The sequence below is a fragment of the Lepidochelys olivacea genome (assembly GCF_965140295.1).
Source record: "Lepidochelys olivacea isolate rLepOli2 genome assembly, chromosome: 7".
Classification (NCBI taxonomy): domain Eukaryota; kingdom Metazoa; phylum Chordata; order Testudines; family Cheloniidae; genus Lepidochelys; species Lepidochelys olivacea.
Window position 1 is genome coordinate 45,496,161 of NC_140417.1, and position 17,463 is coordinate 45,513,623.

At 41.5% G+C, this 17,463-nt stretch overlaps 2 protein-coding genes across 3 annotated transcripts in view; one reads left to right on the plus strand and one right to left on the minus strand.

The window, feature by feature from the left end:
* Positions 1–16,962, plus strand: part of MAPKAPK3 (MAPK activated protein kinase 3) — a 67,377-nt gene extending 50,415 nt beyond the window's left edge. The window contains exons 5-11 of one of the 2 annotated variants that reach the window (XM_084634268.1): positions 1,397–1,476; positions 7,945–8,071; positions 9,591–9,666; positions 9,906–10,030; positions 11,529–11,614; positions 14,101–14,181; positions 15,120–16,962. In XM_084634268.1, the coding sequence (XP_084490394.1) occupies positions 1,397–1,476; positions 7,945–8,071; positions 9,591–9,666; positions 9,906–10,030; positions 11,529–11,614; positions 14,101–14,181; positions 15,120–15,278 (734 nt within the window). In that variant the 3' untranslated portion in view covers positions 15,279–16,962. Of the gene's footprint in view, positions 1–1,396; positions 1,477–7,944; positions 8,072–9,590; positions 9,667–9,905; positions 10,031–11,528; positions 11,615–14,100; positions 14,182–15,108 lie in introns of both variants that reach the window. The other variant, XM_084634269.1, reaches the window with a different exon arrangement.
* Positions 1–17,463, minus strand: part of LOC311523838 (uncharacterized protein) — a 156,584-nt gene that overhangs the window by 32,964 nt on the left and 106,157 nt on the right. The window lies entirely within an intron of this gene.

Consider the following 17,463-nt stretch of genomic DNA (forward strand, 5'->3'; position numbering starts at 1 on the left):
TTCTGATTCCCAGTTTCCTATGCTAATCTCTAGTCTATGATGAATCTCTCAAGAGGCATGAGTGATACATGTGGAGCACATGAACTGGATGCAGTTCTAAGGCGTGTACTGTGTAGTTCTGTCAGATACAAGACTCCAGAGGGAAAGAATGGTGCTGTGACTGTAGGTGATTCTACCCTGATAACAACATGACTTTTATGCATTATACACCTCCAGTGTTTTCTCCCAGATACCCATTCACAAATCTTTGGGGACTACAAGAGAAAAATACTCCACTTGCGCAACAGGCGCTGAGAAATTAATATCCCTCTTTCTTTGAGGGACCTCCCAAGATCCCACTCTCCACCCACCTAGCAGATAGCTTCACAGTGCTCAGGGCCTAGCTAGTAAAGGAGAAGGGTATGCAAGGTTTTAACCTCACAGCTTCCAAATGGGATGCATTTTTCCTCCCTTTGATTGTTTCTGCCTGACAAGGCACAGTTTGTGCCCTCAAGCAAGACATCTCTGTATCAGTCCAGACCTGGAATTTCCAGCCAAAGCAGGAGACTTGCTTTATACCCAGATGGGTCTATATAAACTAGGTTTGCCTGGTTACAGTAAAATAATCTTAGCTTTCCCCTCCAGCCTCTGAAGCTGAGAGCATCACTTTATTTATGCTCCTACCTGTGCAGGAAATGAACAGCCAAGTTAAAGATATTAACTCTGACCTCTGTTAATTCAGACAATGTTGAATAATATAGATATTTATGTAGTCTTGTGAATTTAAGACAGTGTTGACCCATAACAGTGGGAACAGAGAAAATGAGAGAGAGACTGCAGGTGAAGTACCTTAGGGGGTTGAAGCCAAAACTAGCACTTGCTCTAGAATAGCTGTTCAGCACACAGAGCTGGGGGAGGCCACAACCCTCTTTCTCTGAAATGACCTCCCACATAAAGCTCTTCTGGCTGCCGCAAGTCGATGAACTCTTTCAGGCTCCACTTCACGAAATCTGTTGCTGGGGGGACAGTCAGCTCACTGGCCACTAGAATTTCCTGCTGGAGTATGTATCAAGTGCAGAAATTAGACATAAAAATAAACTGGTGAAAAAATAATGCCCTTAGTACTCTGTTCTGATGAGCGCAGCAGAGCATTAATTTACAAGTACACACAGAGCAGGAGTCTCAACTATTTAAGTTTCTGTGCCCGCTCATGAGAATGGCTGAGCTGCCGGGGGATTGTGGGGTATGATTGCCTTCAAAACAAAAACACAGCTGTTGAGGCTAATTTTAGGTTTTTCAGCGTTGACGCTAGCCCTGTATACAGACAAGCTGGATGTAACTCAGAAACATTCCCAAGCATGTCTCTGAGCTACAGTGGGAATGTTAATATGACCTTTCTCTAAAATTATATTTATAGAGGCCTCTGAGATAATGAGAGACATCGGAACAGCCATCCAGTATCTGCATGCAATGAACATTGCCCATAGAGATGTCAAGGTGAGGCCTGAATGTGCCTATGCAGGGCAGAAAAGTTAAACTGAAAACAAGTGGATGGTGGTGATCTATATAACATTTATGAATACAGTACAGCATAGGTGCTGGAAGTAGGGGTGCTGCCACATCCCCTGGCTTGAAGTGGTTTCCTTTCTATACAGGGTTTACAGTTTCATTCAATGGCTCTCAGCAGCCCCACTGTACAAATTGTTCCAGCACCCCTGCAGTAAGGTAGCCAAAGTGTTCCTGTTTCACGCCAGTGTGGGGAGGATCTGTTCATGCCCAGTCAGTTCAGGGTCTGAATACCCACCCACATCAAGGCCAATAGTTTTCAGTTACATATGCAACACAGAAAGATCTAGGTAGTCATAACTGGTATTAAAGAGACATTCAACTTGAAGTCTAGTTAATTTTAAAAAATGTATTAAGTTGTTTCAGATTCTGCACCCGCACCTGAAGTCCCCTTGTCAGTTTTTGTAGTTTCAGAATCGTATTTTCCTATTTTATGTTTAAAAAAGAACACAAGAAAAGGAGAAACTGCCTGTGTAGAGGAAAGTATGAAACCAGTTCCACACAAAATAAACAAACTGGGGAGGGGGAAGAGAAATTAATATTAGACTTGATCCTGACTAACAGGGAGGTATTGGTTGCAAATCTGAAGGAGGAAGGCAACTTGCGTGAAACTGATCATGAAATGACCGATTTCATGATTCTAAGGAAAGGAAGGAATGAGAGCAGTGGAATAAGGACAATGGGCTTTGAAAAAGCAGATTCAGAAAACTCAGAACTAGTAGGTAAGGTCTCAAGGGAAGAAAATCTAAGGAAAAAAGAATTCAGAAGAGCTGGCAATTTCTCAGTGACAATATTAAAGGCACAATAGTAAACTATCCTGTTGCGAAGAAGAGACAGTAGGATTAGCAAGAAATCAGTATGGCTGCTTTAATGACCTGAAAATCAAAAAGGAATCCTACAGGGAAACATGGACAAATTGCTAAGGATGAACACAAAATAACAGTGCAAATCTGTAGGGACAAAATCAGAAAGACTAAGGTACAAAATGAGTTACATCAAGCAAGGAATATAAAAGACAGTAAGAAGAGGTTTTATAAATACAGTAGGAGCAAGAAAAAGATGAAAGAAAGCATAGGTACACTACTTAGTGGAAAAAGAGAGCTAATGATGGAAGAAATGAAGAAGATTGGGGTGTTTTGTTTTGGTCGTCACTAAAAAAGGTTTCAATGTAACCAGATGCTTAACACAATATTAACAACAAGAGGAAGGAACACAAGCCAGAATAGGAAAAAAATAGGTTAAAGAATATTTAGATATTTAAGATGTATTCAAGTTGGCAGGGCCTGATTAAATTCACCCTGAGGTACTTAAGGAACTCGCTGAAGCAATCTGAGAACTGTTAGCAATTATCTTTGGGACCTCACCTGTCCTCCCTGAGTTCTCAGAGGACTGGAGAAGGGCAAATCTTTAAAAAGGGGAACAAAGAGGAGCTGGGGAATTATAACCAGTCAGCTTAACTTTGATACCTGGAAAGATACCGGAACAAATTAGTGAACAATCAGTTTAGAAGCAACTAGAGAATAATAAGGTGCTAAATAGCAGCAAATATAGATTTGTGAAGAACAAATCATGCCAAGCCAACCTAATTTCCTTCTTTGACAGGGTTACTGACCTAGGAGACAGGGGAAAGCAGTAGATGTGATATATCTTGATTTTAGTAAGGCTTTTGACACATTCCCACATGACATTCTCATAAGCAAACTAGGAAAATGTGGCCCACACTATAAAGTGCGTGCACAACTTGTTGAAAGGTCGTACTCAAAGAGCTATTGAGTTATCAGTGGTTCGCTGTCAACCTGGGAGGGTATTAGGGGTCAGTCCTGGGTCTGGTACTGTTCAACATTTTCATTAATGACTTGGAAAACAGAGTGGAGAGTATGCTTATAAAATTTACAGCTGATACCAAACTGGGAGGGGTTGCAAGGAGGACAGGAGGACAGGATTAGAATTCAAAATGACCTTGACAAATTTGAGAATTGGCCTTTTATTGAATTTCATCTTGTTGATTTCAGACAAAGTACTACAAAGTACTGAGGAAGGAAAAATCAAATGCGCAACTACAAATTGAGGAACAACTGCTAGACACAGTACAGATGAAAAATATCTGGGGGTTATAGTGGATCACAAATTGAATATGAGTCATCAGTATGATCTAATTATAAAAAAAAGGCTAATATCATTCTGGGTTGTATTAACAGGATTGTTATATGTAAGACAAGGGAGTTGATTGTCCTGTTCTGTTCAGCACAGGTGACGCTCCAGCTGAATATTGTATCCAGTTTTGGGCAACATACTTTAGGAAAGATGTAGACAAATTGGAGAGAATCTAGAGGAGAGCAACAAAAATTTTAAAAGGTCTAAAAAACTAACCTATGAAGAAATATTAAAATAACTGGGTATGTTTTGTCCTGAGAACAGAAGACTGAGGGGAACCTGATAAATCTTCATATAGGTTAAGGAATGTTGTAAAAAGGACAGTGATCAATAGTTCTTTATGTCCACTGAAGGTAGGCCAAGAAATAATGGGCTTAATCTTCAGTCAGGGAGATTTAGGTTAGATATTAGGAAAAGTTTTCTATCTATAAGGAAGTTGAGTAGTGGGATGGGTTACCAAGGGAGGTTCTGGAATCCCTGTCACTGGAGGTATTTGAGAACAGGTAAGACAAACAAACACCTGTCAGGGATGGTCTAGGATGTTATGCTTGGTCCTGCTTCAGGGTGTGGGGGCTGGACTAGATGACCTCTCAAGGTCCCTTCCAGTCCTACACTATTATGATTCTATGATTTTTTAAAATCTAATAACTTTTCATTAGCAATCTGAGGTGCTGTAACAACAGCAGGTAAAAAAAAATTTTTGCACTCCTGTCTGAATATTTCTTAAGTTGGCTGTCTCTCTTCAAGAATGTTTTAAAATTGCTAATGAAAATGAGGATGATGTTGGAAGGTCTGGCTGCGCTTGAGCATCATGTATTGCTAGTACCTGGTAATTATTTGTGGCACAGTACTGAAGAGAATCATTCCAGAAAGCAGGTCTGGATTTCAGATCCTGATTTAGAATAGTGGTAAGAACCTCAGGCTATTCCAGAGAAGAAAGAATGCCTGGCCTGCATAGAGTATACAGACTTGCAAAACAGGAGTTGGTGCACTCAGCCATCCTCTCCATAAGGCCATGTAGAACTATACCCCTGGCTATTTAGTGTTCCTCAGCATCACTGAAATGCCTCAGTCCCATTCAGCAGAGGACATACAGCCTGTCCTGAAATAGACATTTGACACACTTGTACCATTTCTGTGCAAGCCCACTTTATATGTAGGATGTGTTTTATGGTTAGCACCCATTTGTTATGGCAGTGGCACTGCTTACAGCTCTTGCAAACTCAGCTCTGAGGTAGTCCAGATGTAAATGCAACATTTCAAATATTCATAATGTTATTGCCGAGTTTAGAATCAGGAGGAGTAGGGGGAGCTCATTTAACACTACCATGCAGAACTGAATTAAGGTACTAGGTAATATTTGCCAGCCTATTTAGTGGGGGAGATTTGGCAGGCTTTTGCTATTAAATTACTGTATTTACATAGTGTTTGTAGTGTGCTAAGCACTTTACAGACAAAATAAAGACAAGACACATGCCCCCAAAGAGCTTACAATCTAAATACTCAGTGTACAAATGAGGGATGGAATGTAACAAAGAACAAGTGATTTAGTGGTGGGGGTTAGCACCTGTCCTATTCTCATTCCACAATTTATTAATTTGTGTGTGTGTTTTCTAGCATGTATTTCTGTTCACATTTAGTTGAAAGGAGGACTAGGATTTATAGGGCTCATGGAAGGAGTGTGTTTTAAAGAGGGACTTGGAGGATGATTTACAAGTTAAGGGACTAAATTCCATGTACTTTGGCGGAGCTGAGTTTGTGCCAATGCCAACCATAAACATGAGAACTAAATGCTGACTGGCTTCACAACATGTGCCAATGCACAGCAGGCTAATGCAGAAATGGTACAAACTGGTTAGCCATCCCTCAATTCCCTCCTCCTTCAAGTCCTTCCTCAAAACATGTTTCTTCCATCCTAATAACCCCAGTGTGGAAGAGGGCATATCTGTGTACAGAACTCAGGTATCAGAGGGGTAGCCGTGTTAGTCTGTATCCACAAAAACAATGAGGAGTCCGGTGGCACCTTAAAGACTAACACATTTATTTGGGCATAAGCTTTCGTGGGTAAAAACCCCACTTCTTCAGATGCATGGAGTGAAAATTACAGATGCAGGCATTATTATACTGACACATGAAGAGAAGGGAGTTACCTTACAAGTGGAGAACTGGTGCTGACGGGGCCAATTCAGTCCGGTTGGATGTGGTCCACTCCCAATAATTGATGAGGAGGTGTCAATACCAAGAGAGGGAAAGTTGCTTTTATAGTGAACCAGACACTCCCAGTCCCTATTCAAGCCCAAATTAATGGTGTTAAATTTGTAAATGAATTTTAGTTCTGCAGTTTCTCTTTGAAGTCTGTTTCTGAAGTTTTTTCATTGTAATATGGCTACTTTGAAGTCTGTTACTGAATGTCCAGAGAGATTGAAGTGCTCTCCTACTGGCTTTTGTATGTTACCATCCTGATGTCTGATTTGTGTCGATTTATTCTTTTACGTAGAGACTGCCTAATTTGGCCAATGTACATGGCAGAGGGGCATTGCTGGCACAAGAAGGCATATGTCACATTAGTAGATGTGCAGGTGAATGAGTCCCTGATGGTGTGGCTCATGTGGTTGGGTCCTCTGATGGTGTCGCTAGAGTAGATATGGGGACACAGTAGGCAACGGGGTTTATTACAGGGATTGGTTCCTGGGTTAGTGTTTTTGTGGCGGGGTGTGTAGTTGCTGTGCTGTTCCTTTTAATTTTAACCCGTGGGTCCATATGATGAAGATGGGAAGGAGGGCCTTGAAAAATTCCACCTGGATTTCAACAATTTCCACCCCACCATCAACCTCAGCCTGGACCAGTCCACACAAGAGATCCACTTCCTGGACACTACAGTGCAAATAAGTGATGGTCACATGAACACCACCCTATGCCGGAAACCTACTGACCGCTATACTTACCTGCATGCCTCCAGCTTCCATCCAGGACACATCACATCATCCTTTGTCTACAACCAAGCCCTAAAATACAACCGAATTTGCTCCAATCCCTCAGACAGAGACAAACACCTACAAGATGTTTATCAAGCATTCTTAAAACTACAATACCCACCTGGGGAAGAGAGGAAACAGATTGACAGAGCGAGACGGGTAGCCAGATGTCCTACTACAGGACAGGCCCAACAAGGAAAATAACAGAACACCACTGGCCATCATGTACAGCCCCCAGCTAAAACCTCTCCAGCACATCATCAACGATCTACAACCTATCCTGGAAAACGATCCCTCACTCTCACAGACCGTGGGAGGCAAGCCAGTCCTCGCTTACAGACAGCCCCCCAACCTGAAGCAAATACTCACCAGCAACTACACAGCACACCACAGAAACACTAACCCAGGAACCAATCCCTGTAACAAACCCTGTTGCCTACTCTGTTCCCATATCTACTCTAGCAACACCATCAGAGGACCGTATGAGCCATACCATCAGGGACTCATTCACCTGCACATCTACTAATGTGATATATGCCTTCTTGTGCCAGCAAGTTTTTGTGTACAGAACTGTAATTTCAGAGTGTTTTCTTCTCCCTCCCAGTGAAGTTAAATAAAGTCCTTACTTACTAATACTTGAACTCCCAGTTCCCTTTGATTCAGTGCTTAAGAACCTTCCTCCTCTTCTCTCAGAGTGCACTGTGCAAGGGTGCTAGTACACAGATTGGAAGGGCAGAATTAGTTCAGTTTTGGGGGAAAAGCTGAATCTTGGTGTTAGTTTTAACAGAGTAGTGTCAGGCACTGGCCATGATCTAGTTCTTAAGATGAGCTGTTACCAGTACCCCGGTTCTTAGCTCCTACTGCCTGAATGCCTCATGGAAACACAAAGCATGGACTGATATCTTCATCAGCTTAGATGCCATGTAGGTCAGAAAGAATAATCCCCTAAAGCGTAATGTTCTAAAGAGGAGTTCATAGAAAGCCTGATCCTGCACCCATTGAAGTCAGTGAGAGTTTTGTCATTGACTCCAGTGGGTGCAGGACTGAGCCCATTTTTCTGTGATTATTGGGTTGGGAAGGATTTTGATGCCTGCTGTAGGCAAAGGTGCTGTCAACTGTGAAAGGGGAATGATCCTAGGGGAAGTGAGGAGAGACAGAGCGCAGCAGTTCATGGCCGCGTGGATGAATTAGGAGTATAACCCAACAGAATTTATTTTGAGACCCTTCTCCTATGTTGTTGCAATTACCTTTTCTCTTGGTGCCATTGCAGCCTGAAAACCTACTTTACACATCCAAAGAAAAGAATGCAGTACTCAAGCTCACAGACTTCGGGTTTGCCAAAGAGACCACTGTACAGAATGCACTGCAGACGCCCTGTTACACTCCGTATTATGTGGGTGAGTCTTCTGGGGGGCCCTCCTCCACATGTATAATCATCCCAGCAAGCCTGGAGACCTCGGGAAAGCTCCCCGTGCTGTGAAGGGCACGTCTTCTCTCCCACAGAGATGAAAAGGAGGAACCCAGAATTTTAATTGAGGTCATACTTGTAAACTAACCTAGTCCCAACACAGAGTTCAAGCCCTTCTGCGTGGGAAGGAGAGAGAAAATGTAATGGCAAACTTAGGTACACAGAAGTAATGTTGGCTTTTTCAATGTGGGTTGATGTGATAAAATCCATAATCTGAACCCAGCCTTCACAACCATTGGATGTTTTCTTGCAAAACTTCGCTCAGCATAAAAACATGGTGAGAGAAAACAGGGTGATGGATCATTCCCACAACTATAAAGGTGCATTTTTAAACTAGGAAAATGGAGGAATTGGTAATCCAAGAACAAAATTTAGTCTTGGCTGAAATGTTGCCTTCCTTGCATCCAGCAGTGTGTACCAATGTACTGAATGTCTCATTATGCTGTACTTATACTAATTCTAGGGTACACCCACTGCAATCTTTAGGATAGTGATTTCCTCAAGATAGGATGAAAAGTCACTCTCCCTTTTGTATGGCTGAGTCAGTTTGCACTCATAACACCTCTTTGGGGATGAGAAGGGATAATAAAAAGCCTTCACTATTTTGGCAGAACTGGTCCCCTTTGCTATACAGATGAAAGCCTATTTGATGTTTTTAATGGGTAAGTATCTTCGGGGGGAGGGGGGGAACTCAAGTGATAACGGCAAAAACCATGTAAAGAAAAACAGCACTAGGAAAACAACATTGAGCTGTACTCACCATGCATAAGGTCAGCACACTGACATGTTAAAGGAATTAATATCCACATATTTTAATGTCCTATATATTTGCACATGAACAGACTGACTTTTCCCTTTCCATACCTCTATAAACCAGCATGAATTGCTCATTTACTCAGAGAACCTTTTTCTTACTAAGCAAACCTAAAAACAATTTGTTTTGCCTAAGAAAAAAACAATTTCCCCCATCCCCCGAGCCCCTGACATCTTTTTTCTCATTTTTGTACTTTTGTAAGAATTAGATGCTGTGGCATATAATAATTCTGGCTGGAGCCAACCACAATCCAGGCAGGTGCTGTTCAAGACTTCCCCACATAGCTCTGTCAGTGTACTTCAGTTCCAATCTCTGCAATATGCACTCCTGTTTATTCCAATCCTGGATCCCCATAAAGTCCTCAGCTGCAGCTCCCTCTACTACTTTAGCTCAGGACTTCTCCTGAGCAGAGATTTGCCAATGAGGAATTGTGCAGTTTTTCAAATTGACACCTGCACATTTGGAGCTCCAGAGACCACACAGCAGTTTGTAAATAGAAAAGATTACCCAGTGATAGCAATCGCTTATTTTTTTCCTGCAACAAATATTTGTTGTTATTTTATACTACTACTTGCTGTTTAGAGGTGAGGAAAATATCTGGCAATCAATTGTTTCTAATTTTTCCCTTCTTCAGCCCCGGAAGTCCTTGGTCCTGAGAAATATGACAAATCATGTGACATGTGGTCTCTTGGTGTCATCACATATATTCTGTAAGTATAAGATATGGGGACAGATGAATAAACAAGAGTAGGCCAGCTATTAGCAGACTCTCGACCCATATGTCCCGCCCTACCTCCATCCCAGACACCATTGCTGCATTAATAACTTTTTCATGATATTTGCACTACTCATCCCATCTTTGGAAGAATCATAGGCTGTCGGACTTTATATGGGACAAAGGAATGTGTGGATTTCCTAGGTATAACCATTCCATACACCTCTCTTACAGCCTGTGTGGGTTTCCTCCATTTTACTCCAACACCGGACAAGCCATTTCCCCAGGGATGAAAAGGAGAATTCGGATGGGGCAATATGGGTTTCCCAATCCAGAATGGTCTGACGTATCAGAAGAAGGTAACTGAACTAGCCTGTGTCTCTGTTTTTCACACATACACACTGGATGGTGAGAGGGGTGTTTACATTTCAGACTATTTCTAAGGAATCTTTCTTTTGTGATGCTCTTTAAATCAAGACTTTATGAAATGATACAGGGAAGGGCTAGGGATTGATGCATTTCCTGAGCAGTGTCGAACATAAACAACAGAAAACTTTTATTGAAGGGCACTTAGTGCTGGTGAGAGGTGTTAGATAAACATCCCTGGAAACTGAAGACCTTAATCCATAGAACAGTGTGATGCAAGGTGAGCTGCAGGGGAGAACTCAGACTTTGGCCTCCTTATTGATACTGCCAACTTCTCAAAATAAATTTTGTGATGTGGACACTTATCCAGGTATTAGACTGAGGTAAACGATCTATTTCAGCTAAACTAGTGACCAAAGTCAGCTGTTGAGTGGTGACCTGGAATGAATTAAAATCAGTGTACTAGAAGTGGAAGGTTCTGGTTCCCTATTACTACACCAATTTCCTAGATCACCTATTCTCACTTGCCAAACCATGTGTCAGGGAAATAAGTTCAGCAGCTTCTGATCATACTTCTAATGATAGAATGGCTTGTTAGAAAAGAAGTGGGTTATGCTGTGATAACACCCTTTAATTTTTACTTATTGAGTGAAAACCAGGTATCATCACTGTGTCACACTGTGAGATGTGGTACAGCTGTCCATTATGGGATCTAATGGATGTGCATGCGGAGTGGGCCACTGTACATGTAATGTGAAGGAGGATGCATCAGTTGTGCATCCCTGTGTGAATACTCGTTCTCCCCTGGATTCTGTTCCTATCCTGTCCCAGGATAGCAGTTATTAAAATGCTAGAGGAAGGTGGAGAGAGGTAATTTATTTGGAAAACTTGTTTTCATATGGATGTGATAGAGGGTAGTTGCCTCCTAATTTGAACCTACTCAGCACTGTCTACAAACCAAATTTAGCAGTAGGTCCCCTTGAACCAGTGCTGAAAACTGTTTAACTGCTAGTATGGATGGGACAAAACTGATTACAGAAAGAATGACTGATACTCCAACAGTGCTGAGGACAATTTTGTCTGGTATATGCCGTGGTCATTAAAGGTTTAGATATTATGTTGATGTAGATCTACAGAAAACCTTGTGTTAGACAACAGCCAAGGTGTACGGTTTTCAACATGGGTCCAGCGGTACCCACTGCTAACACCTGTAGTCAGCAACAGGTTAGTTTCAGGGTGTAGACTGGCTCATAGAATCCCTAACCCTCGTCTCCTCTTCCTACTACCTTTCCTCTGTGTGTGTGTTTGTGTGTACACGTATGTATGTTCTCTCTCTGTCTCTCCCATCTCCTCTGCTTTTCAACATGAGAGCAGACACAAGTAGGTGTCCTGAGCTGTATACAATGACCCTTCTTAATGCAGGTTCCTTGTTCTGAAGATTGTGTTGGATATAGCTGAATACAGTGTGCCATGTTGGTCCTTGTCTTTCAGCCAAGCAGCTGATTCGTCACTTGCTTAAGACAGACCCGACAGAGAGAATGACGATTTCTCAGTTTATGAATCATCCTTGGATTAATGTGAGTCCTGCATGATTTTTACAAAGGAGAGGGATGGATTCTTTCATGCAGAGCCTGAAATGCTGCTCTGCCTGGCACAGGAAGAGAGGGCACTGTTGTTGTTAATACTCATTTGTTAATTAGCAAAGACTCTACCCAGTGTGCTCTCTGTAAAAGGACACCTGTCTGCAAGGACACAGTTCCTCATTGTGGTACCAGAGGACACACCTTACAGTTTTTGTGAGCAAGAACCAAGTACATCCCTACCTACTCTCAGCCAGACGTTGCTACTGACTGTAGCATGCGCTACCCTCCTCCCTTTAAAAAAAGCCATGGTACTTCGTTGCAGAACTTATGAAGAGCTACTATTAGAAGTCTCAGGCTTAGCTATGTTGATGTGAATTCAGAGCATCACACTAAGGGAATTCTCATCCTTGGCATAGATCTGAAAATGCCTGGGAAGAGGCAAGGATTTATGCACTGTATCTTATGAGAAAACAACAGAGACTCGTATACATGATGATGTTGAGGAAACCAGTTCAAGTCTTGTTTTGTCACATGTTTTTTTTCTCCCCCAAGTATTTGAGCAGATGTCTCTATTTCATAAAGTAATATTTATTATCTCAAGGAGATAATAAACCCCTGAAAACAAACCCAAAGGAAACAGAATGCTTATCCTGCACAATCCTTTCTCCCAGGGATGGCTGTTCTAACGAACTTCCCTGTCTGTGCTTATCCCAGGAGGAAGAGACACAAACAGCAACATAACTTCATATAGTGTCTTATTTTATTGTATTCATTGCTGAAGATAAGGCTGCACTTCTGCAATGCCTTTCATCTGAAGATCTCAAAGCCCTTTACAAACATGAAGGAATGTAGCTTTATTAGTCCCCTGTGAATCAGCTGGGTGTCCTCATTTTGTGTTTGAAGCATGGATGAGGGCACTATTATTGCAGCCCATGCATCTTGGGTGCAAGAGGATGTGGTTTGTAGTTTAGGAGGAGCATGTTGTCCTCCAGTCAGTTGGTATGGAAGTGGCAGTCAGCAAGCAGTAACTGTCAGCAGGTGGGGGCACGCTCAGCTCCTGCTCAGAGGAATTAAAATGCACTCCATGGTGCCAGTTTTCCATTCCCTCCTCCCCAGCCTATCCTTGACAAATCATGCCTTGGTCAGCAGGGGACTTTTTCCAGAGAAGGCATCAGCCATGCTTTTGACTTCCTCTTGCCATATTAACTAGAGCAGGATTTAATTTTATGGCACCCTGACCTGGGTGGCCTTTAGGCACTACTGCAATATAAATGTTAAATGATGATAACATGCACAGGGATCTTTTCACCCTTTGCTGAAATGCAGCCTGCTTTGGTATGGAATGAAACAGCACTCCATAACCATTTAGGACAGAAAGTGAAGGAGAATTCTGTGCCCAACTGAGACTACAGTGTAAGCTGTAGACAGGCACAGTGTCATTGCTCAGCTGGAATTTAGCAAGGAAATTGAGCTAACAACCCTACTCTACCAAAAAGATCTACAAGACCTTTCTTGACAAGAGATCATGGGCCTCAGTTGTATGTCTTATCTGAAAGAGCATCTCAAGCAAAACAGTTGTTGGGGCATTGAATGTGTACTTACTCAAGATAATAAAACTATACATTGCTCTTCTGTAGCACCTTGCAACCAAGAATCTCAATTATTTTCAAGCATTAATTGAGCCTCCCAACCATTTCCTGTGAGTTATTTTGTACCTATTTTACATTTGGATGAATAATAATCCCTCACTCATATATAGCACTTTTCATCAGTAGATCTCAAAGTGCTTTACAAAAGGAGGTCAGTATCATTGTTCTCATTTTACTGATGGGGAAACTGAGGCACAAAGTAACTTGGTTATTTGCCCAGCATCACACTGCAAATACTGAGCAGATCTGGGAATAGAACCCAAGTGACCAAATTCTCAGTCACCTGTTCCAAACATTGGATTGTGTTTCCACCTGCCAATTCACCCAGACCTGACTTTTCCTGAAAGGTTTCCTATGGGTGTATTACTGTGTCCCTCCCTACATTTAAGGTCTGATGAGATCATACCAAGTAGTACTATATGTGCAGAATGAAATTTCCTCTATCATAAATGCTAGAAGAAAAATAATGAACTGCTTTGAACGGGATATTTAATGAATGAACAGTTGTTAAAAACAATGTATAATAAGAATACACAATATATGGTTTAAAAAAAACCTAGAAAAGAATAAAAAAACAAATGAAATGCCAGACTGTGGCTTCTACATCCTCTTCGTCTGGGTGATATTTTAGGGGGATAATAGTACTTCTCTACCTTACACGGTGAAAAAAGGATAAATGCATTTGATTGTTGGGCACTCAGATTCTAAGGTAATGGGAGGCCAAGTATCTTAGATAGGTCTTCTGCCTCACATACATTCATGAGAGTAACTGATCATTTCACACAGCTAGCTTTGCAGAATGTTTCTTTCTGGTTTTATTTCTCTCCTTAGAAATCAATGGTGGTACCACCAACCCCGCTTCATACTGCACGGGTCCTGCAGGAGGATAAAGACCACTGGGATGAAGTGAAGGTCAGCCAAAGAACAGCTGCATGAATTATTATTTTTGTAATTATTGGGGATTCTTCCCAGAATGGGGTTTGAGAAGGGATGGAGAGGCCTTTCTTTGCTTGGAATGAAAGAAAGCCAAACATGTTAAGGTATGGAAATGCACATTATGGGCACCTAAACAACCTTAACTCTGCCCAGAGACACCATGAGGGAAAAACGTGAAAAGATCTAATTTGTCTTTTAAAAAAATCATTTTAATCTAATCTGGGACTCCAAACACTGTTGTGCATTGACCATAACTGTATGGTTATTACATTGTCATTATAGGGCAGACTTAATGTTGTTGGATTCTCTAACTCTGTTTCCATACCTTAACATATTTGCATTTCTTTTAAGGTTAACTGTATTTTATAATATTTGGGTTTGGGATAATTGCAACATCCCTGTAATGTATTTTACCCTAAATTACTCATACATTCTCCCAACCTTTAAACTACATTAAGATAGAGTTTTGTCTGCAAAATGAGTTAAGGCAAGGCCAAGACTCACATATAAAATGTCATTAAAGGGATTGAGATGATAGTTTCATTTATGATTTTTCAGTTCCGTGTCTCTATTTGATTGTATGTATTTTGTTCAGGCCTCTTGGATGTTCTCTGATCACTTGACCACTAGTCTGGTGCATTCTCTTGTAAACTTGAACTATTTTCTGTTTGCAAAATTCATTGACACTCACATAGGCAGCCTACAGTGAGCGGGAGTAAGATTTTTGCTCCCTTACCTTGTTAGCAGGTGATAACACTTTTAGTCTTGTCCAGGCAACAGAAAGGTCTAATTTATTATTAATTCTAATATAACCTACAACAGGGCTCCATTCTGTCAGATAGTCACTCACCAGTAGGATGGAATGGCTGTCTTGCCTATGTCTGAGTTTTCACAATTGTTTAGTGTGGTTTCAGGAAGAGATGACGAGTGCTTTGGCTACCATGAGAGTGGACTACGACCAAGTGAAAATCAAAGACTTGAAAACATCCAACAACCGCCTCCTCAACAAACGCCGCAAGAAACAGAAACAGGCAGGCACCTCCTCCGCAGCCCCAGGATGTAACAACCAGTGAGAATAAAGGAGAGGAGGCTGAGGACTTGAGGGTTACAATTAAAAGGAACAAATAAAAATGAGCAGGGTCAGCTTACCCTATACCACAAAGGGGCTGGCCTTGAGAAAAAGAGGAACCTGGCCTGCAAAGGGGGGAAGTGTTAAAGACTATATCATTCTAGAATGTTATCTGAGCTTTGCTTTTTAAGGGGGATTTGTTCTTGTCATATGATTTTTGCATTTTGCCAGGGGTACCTAGCAGTACCAGAAACTGGGGAATTTTGACACAGCTTTAGCTGTTTTGGGGCAGCAGAGGGTACAGGAGATCAAGTCTTAGAATACCGATACACAAAGGTTTTAACCACAGCCTGTGAGAGTGACTTCTACTGTGATTTTAAGCTTGTGAAGGGGAAGACCAAAGTGTTCTGGTAGGAGAGGTTCAAGACTTCAAACACAGGCATGGGGAAGGGAGTGAAATGTCACTGCTCTCTTTACACAAGCAGCACAGTCTCAACTCTTGGTGTTGCTGGTGCATCTGAATCGCAGCTCATGCTAGCATTGGTGAGAACAGTGAGTGTTTTCCAGGTTTAACTCCTACAGCTGCACATCATCTGAACAGGGAAGCACTGTCCTTGATTTAGGAAAACCTTCCTGTGCCACTAATGGATGGAGTAAGGGTTTCTTCTTGCATTTCCTTATTCACACAGATCCTTAGTCTTATGTGAAATTCAGGTTTTGTAGCACTTTTCTAATTCAGTAGTTTGTTCATTTTCTACAGTTACAGTGATGCCATGTCTGTTCTACTGGCATATCTCTCTTGCGTTTTTTGTTTTTGTTTTTTAAATCTATGGCAGTATTTTACATAAAGCTGTTTGTTTTTAATTAGGACTCAGAACATGTCATTAATCCTTCTGAGTCTGTGAACCTTCAATGAACACAACTGGATAACTATCATATACACACCTCTGCTCTAAAGAGAGGCGTCTGAAGTCCACAAAGAAATGGAAGGGGTTGTTCTCTGTAGGAAATCCCATTGTCTGACTTCATCCAGTCTATTACATGCAGGTCTTATGCCTTATGTAAGGTGCTTATTTCTGTTAGGTTTTACCTGCTGTGCTTTAACAAGCAAACTTTAAACCTTGGGGAGTATTTTGACCCATTCTGACACAAGAAAGTGTAAACCTATGTCAGCAATACTGCTGGATCCAGAGTTCCAACATGGATATGTACCCATTGCCTTTTTTTTGTAACTCAAACTTCTGGTTTAGATATTCTGGCTGTGGTTTGTTAATTTGTTCTTCTACTTTATGTTCAGATTGTTTCTTCTTACTGCATTACGGGTTTTATTTGAGGTGAACAAAATCAGCGAGAATGTGGAGAGTTTTTAAGGTGAAATTAAATGCTTCCAATGCTGCAAATAAACACATTATAACATGGGAAATGAGGGGCTGAAAGGGTCAGACAAGAGGACAGCAGTGTACAGGAGGCAAAGCAATCCTGCCAAACAGGGTCTGGATCTTCCAATTTATTTGAAAACCACACTGAATTTGTTACCTCTCCACTGAAGATCTGCTTGATGCTTCGACCTTACAGATGGGCTCTGGTCCCTTGTAGGAAACACTGGCTATCCCTACAAACCATCCACTTTTCTTTGTGTAATCTTTGGATTTTACAAAATGATTTTAATAAATCATGATGTTCCAGCATTTCTTCCTACAGTGGTCCCTGTTTTCATTGAAATATTGTGTGGTTTCATGATACAGTACCAGCTACAGTCATCTTTGAGGATTTTAGCAGGAAAGGAAAAGTTTAAAAAGGAAAAATACCACCTGCACTCAAAGGCTGGCCAGCTTAAGTTATCTGAACACATTTTTGCTCTCAAAGCTTGGTTTTTGAATAGAAATCTCAGTGTAAATGCAAGCACTGAAGGGTTATTTCATGTTATCAATCTAGCTACTCCCATGACCATAGTGCATCTCACATTAATTGATTTAGCCTCATAAGGGTCTGGTAGGATAGGGAGACATTACTCCCCTATCTATAAAATGGGGATAATAAGGCAAAGAGCGATTAAGTGACATGCCGATGGTCACATGGATGGGGGTCTGTGTCAGAGCTAGGAATTGATCTCCTTAGTCCCAGTGTAGTGCCTTTACCACAAGACCATCCATCCTGCCTCCCAAAAGTTCATCTGTTTTCAGAGGGTA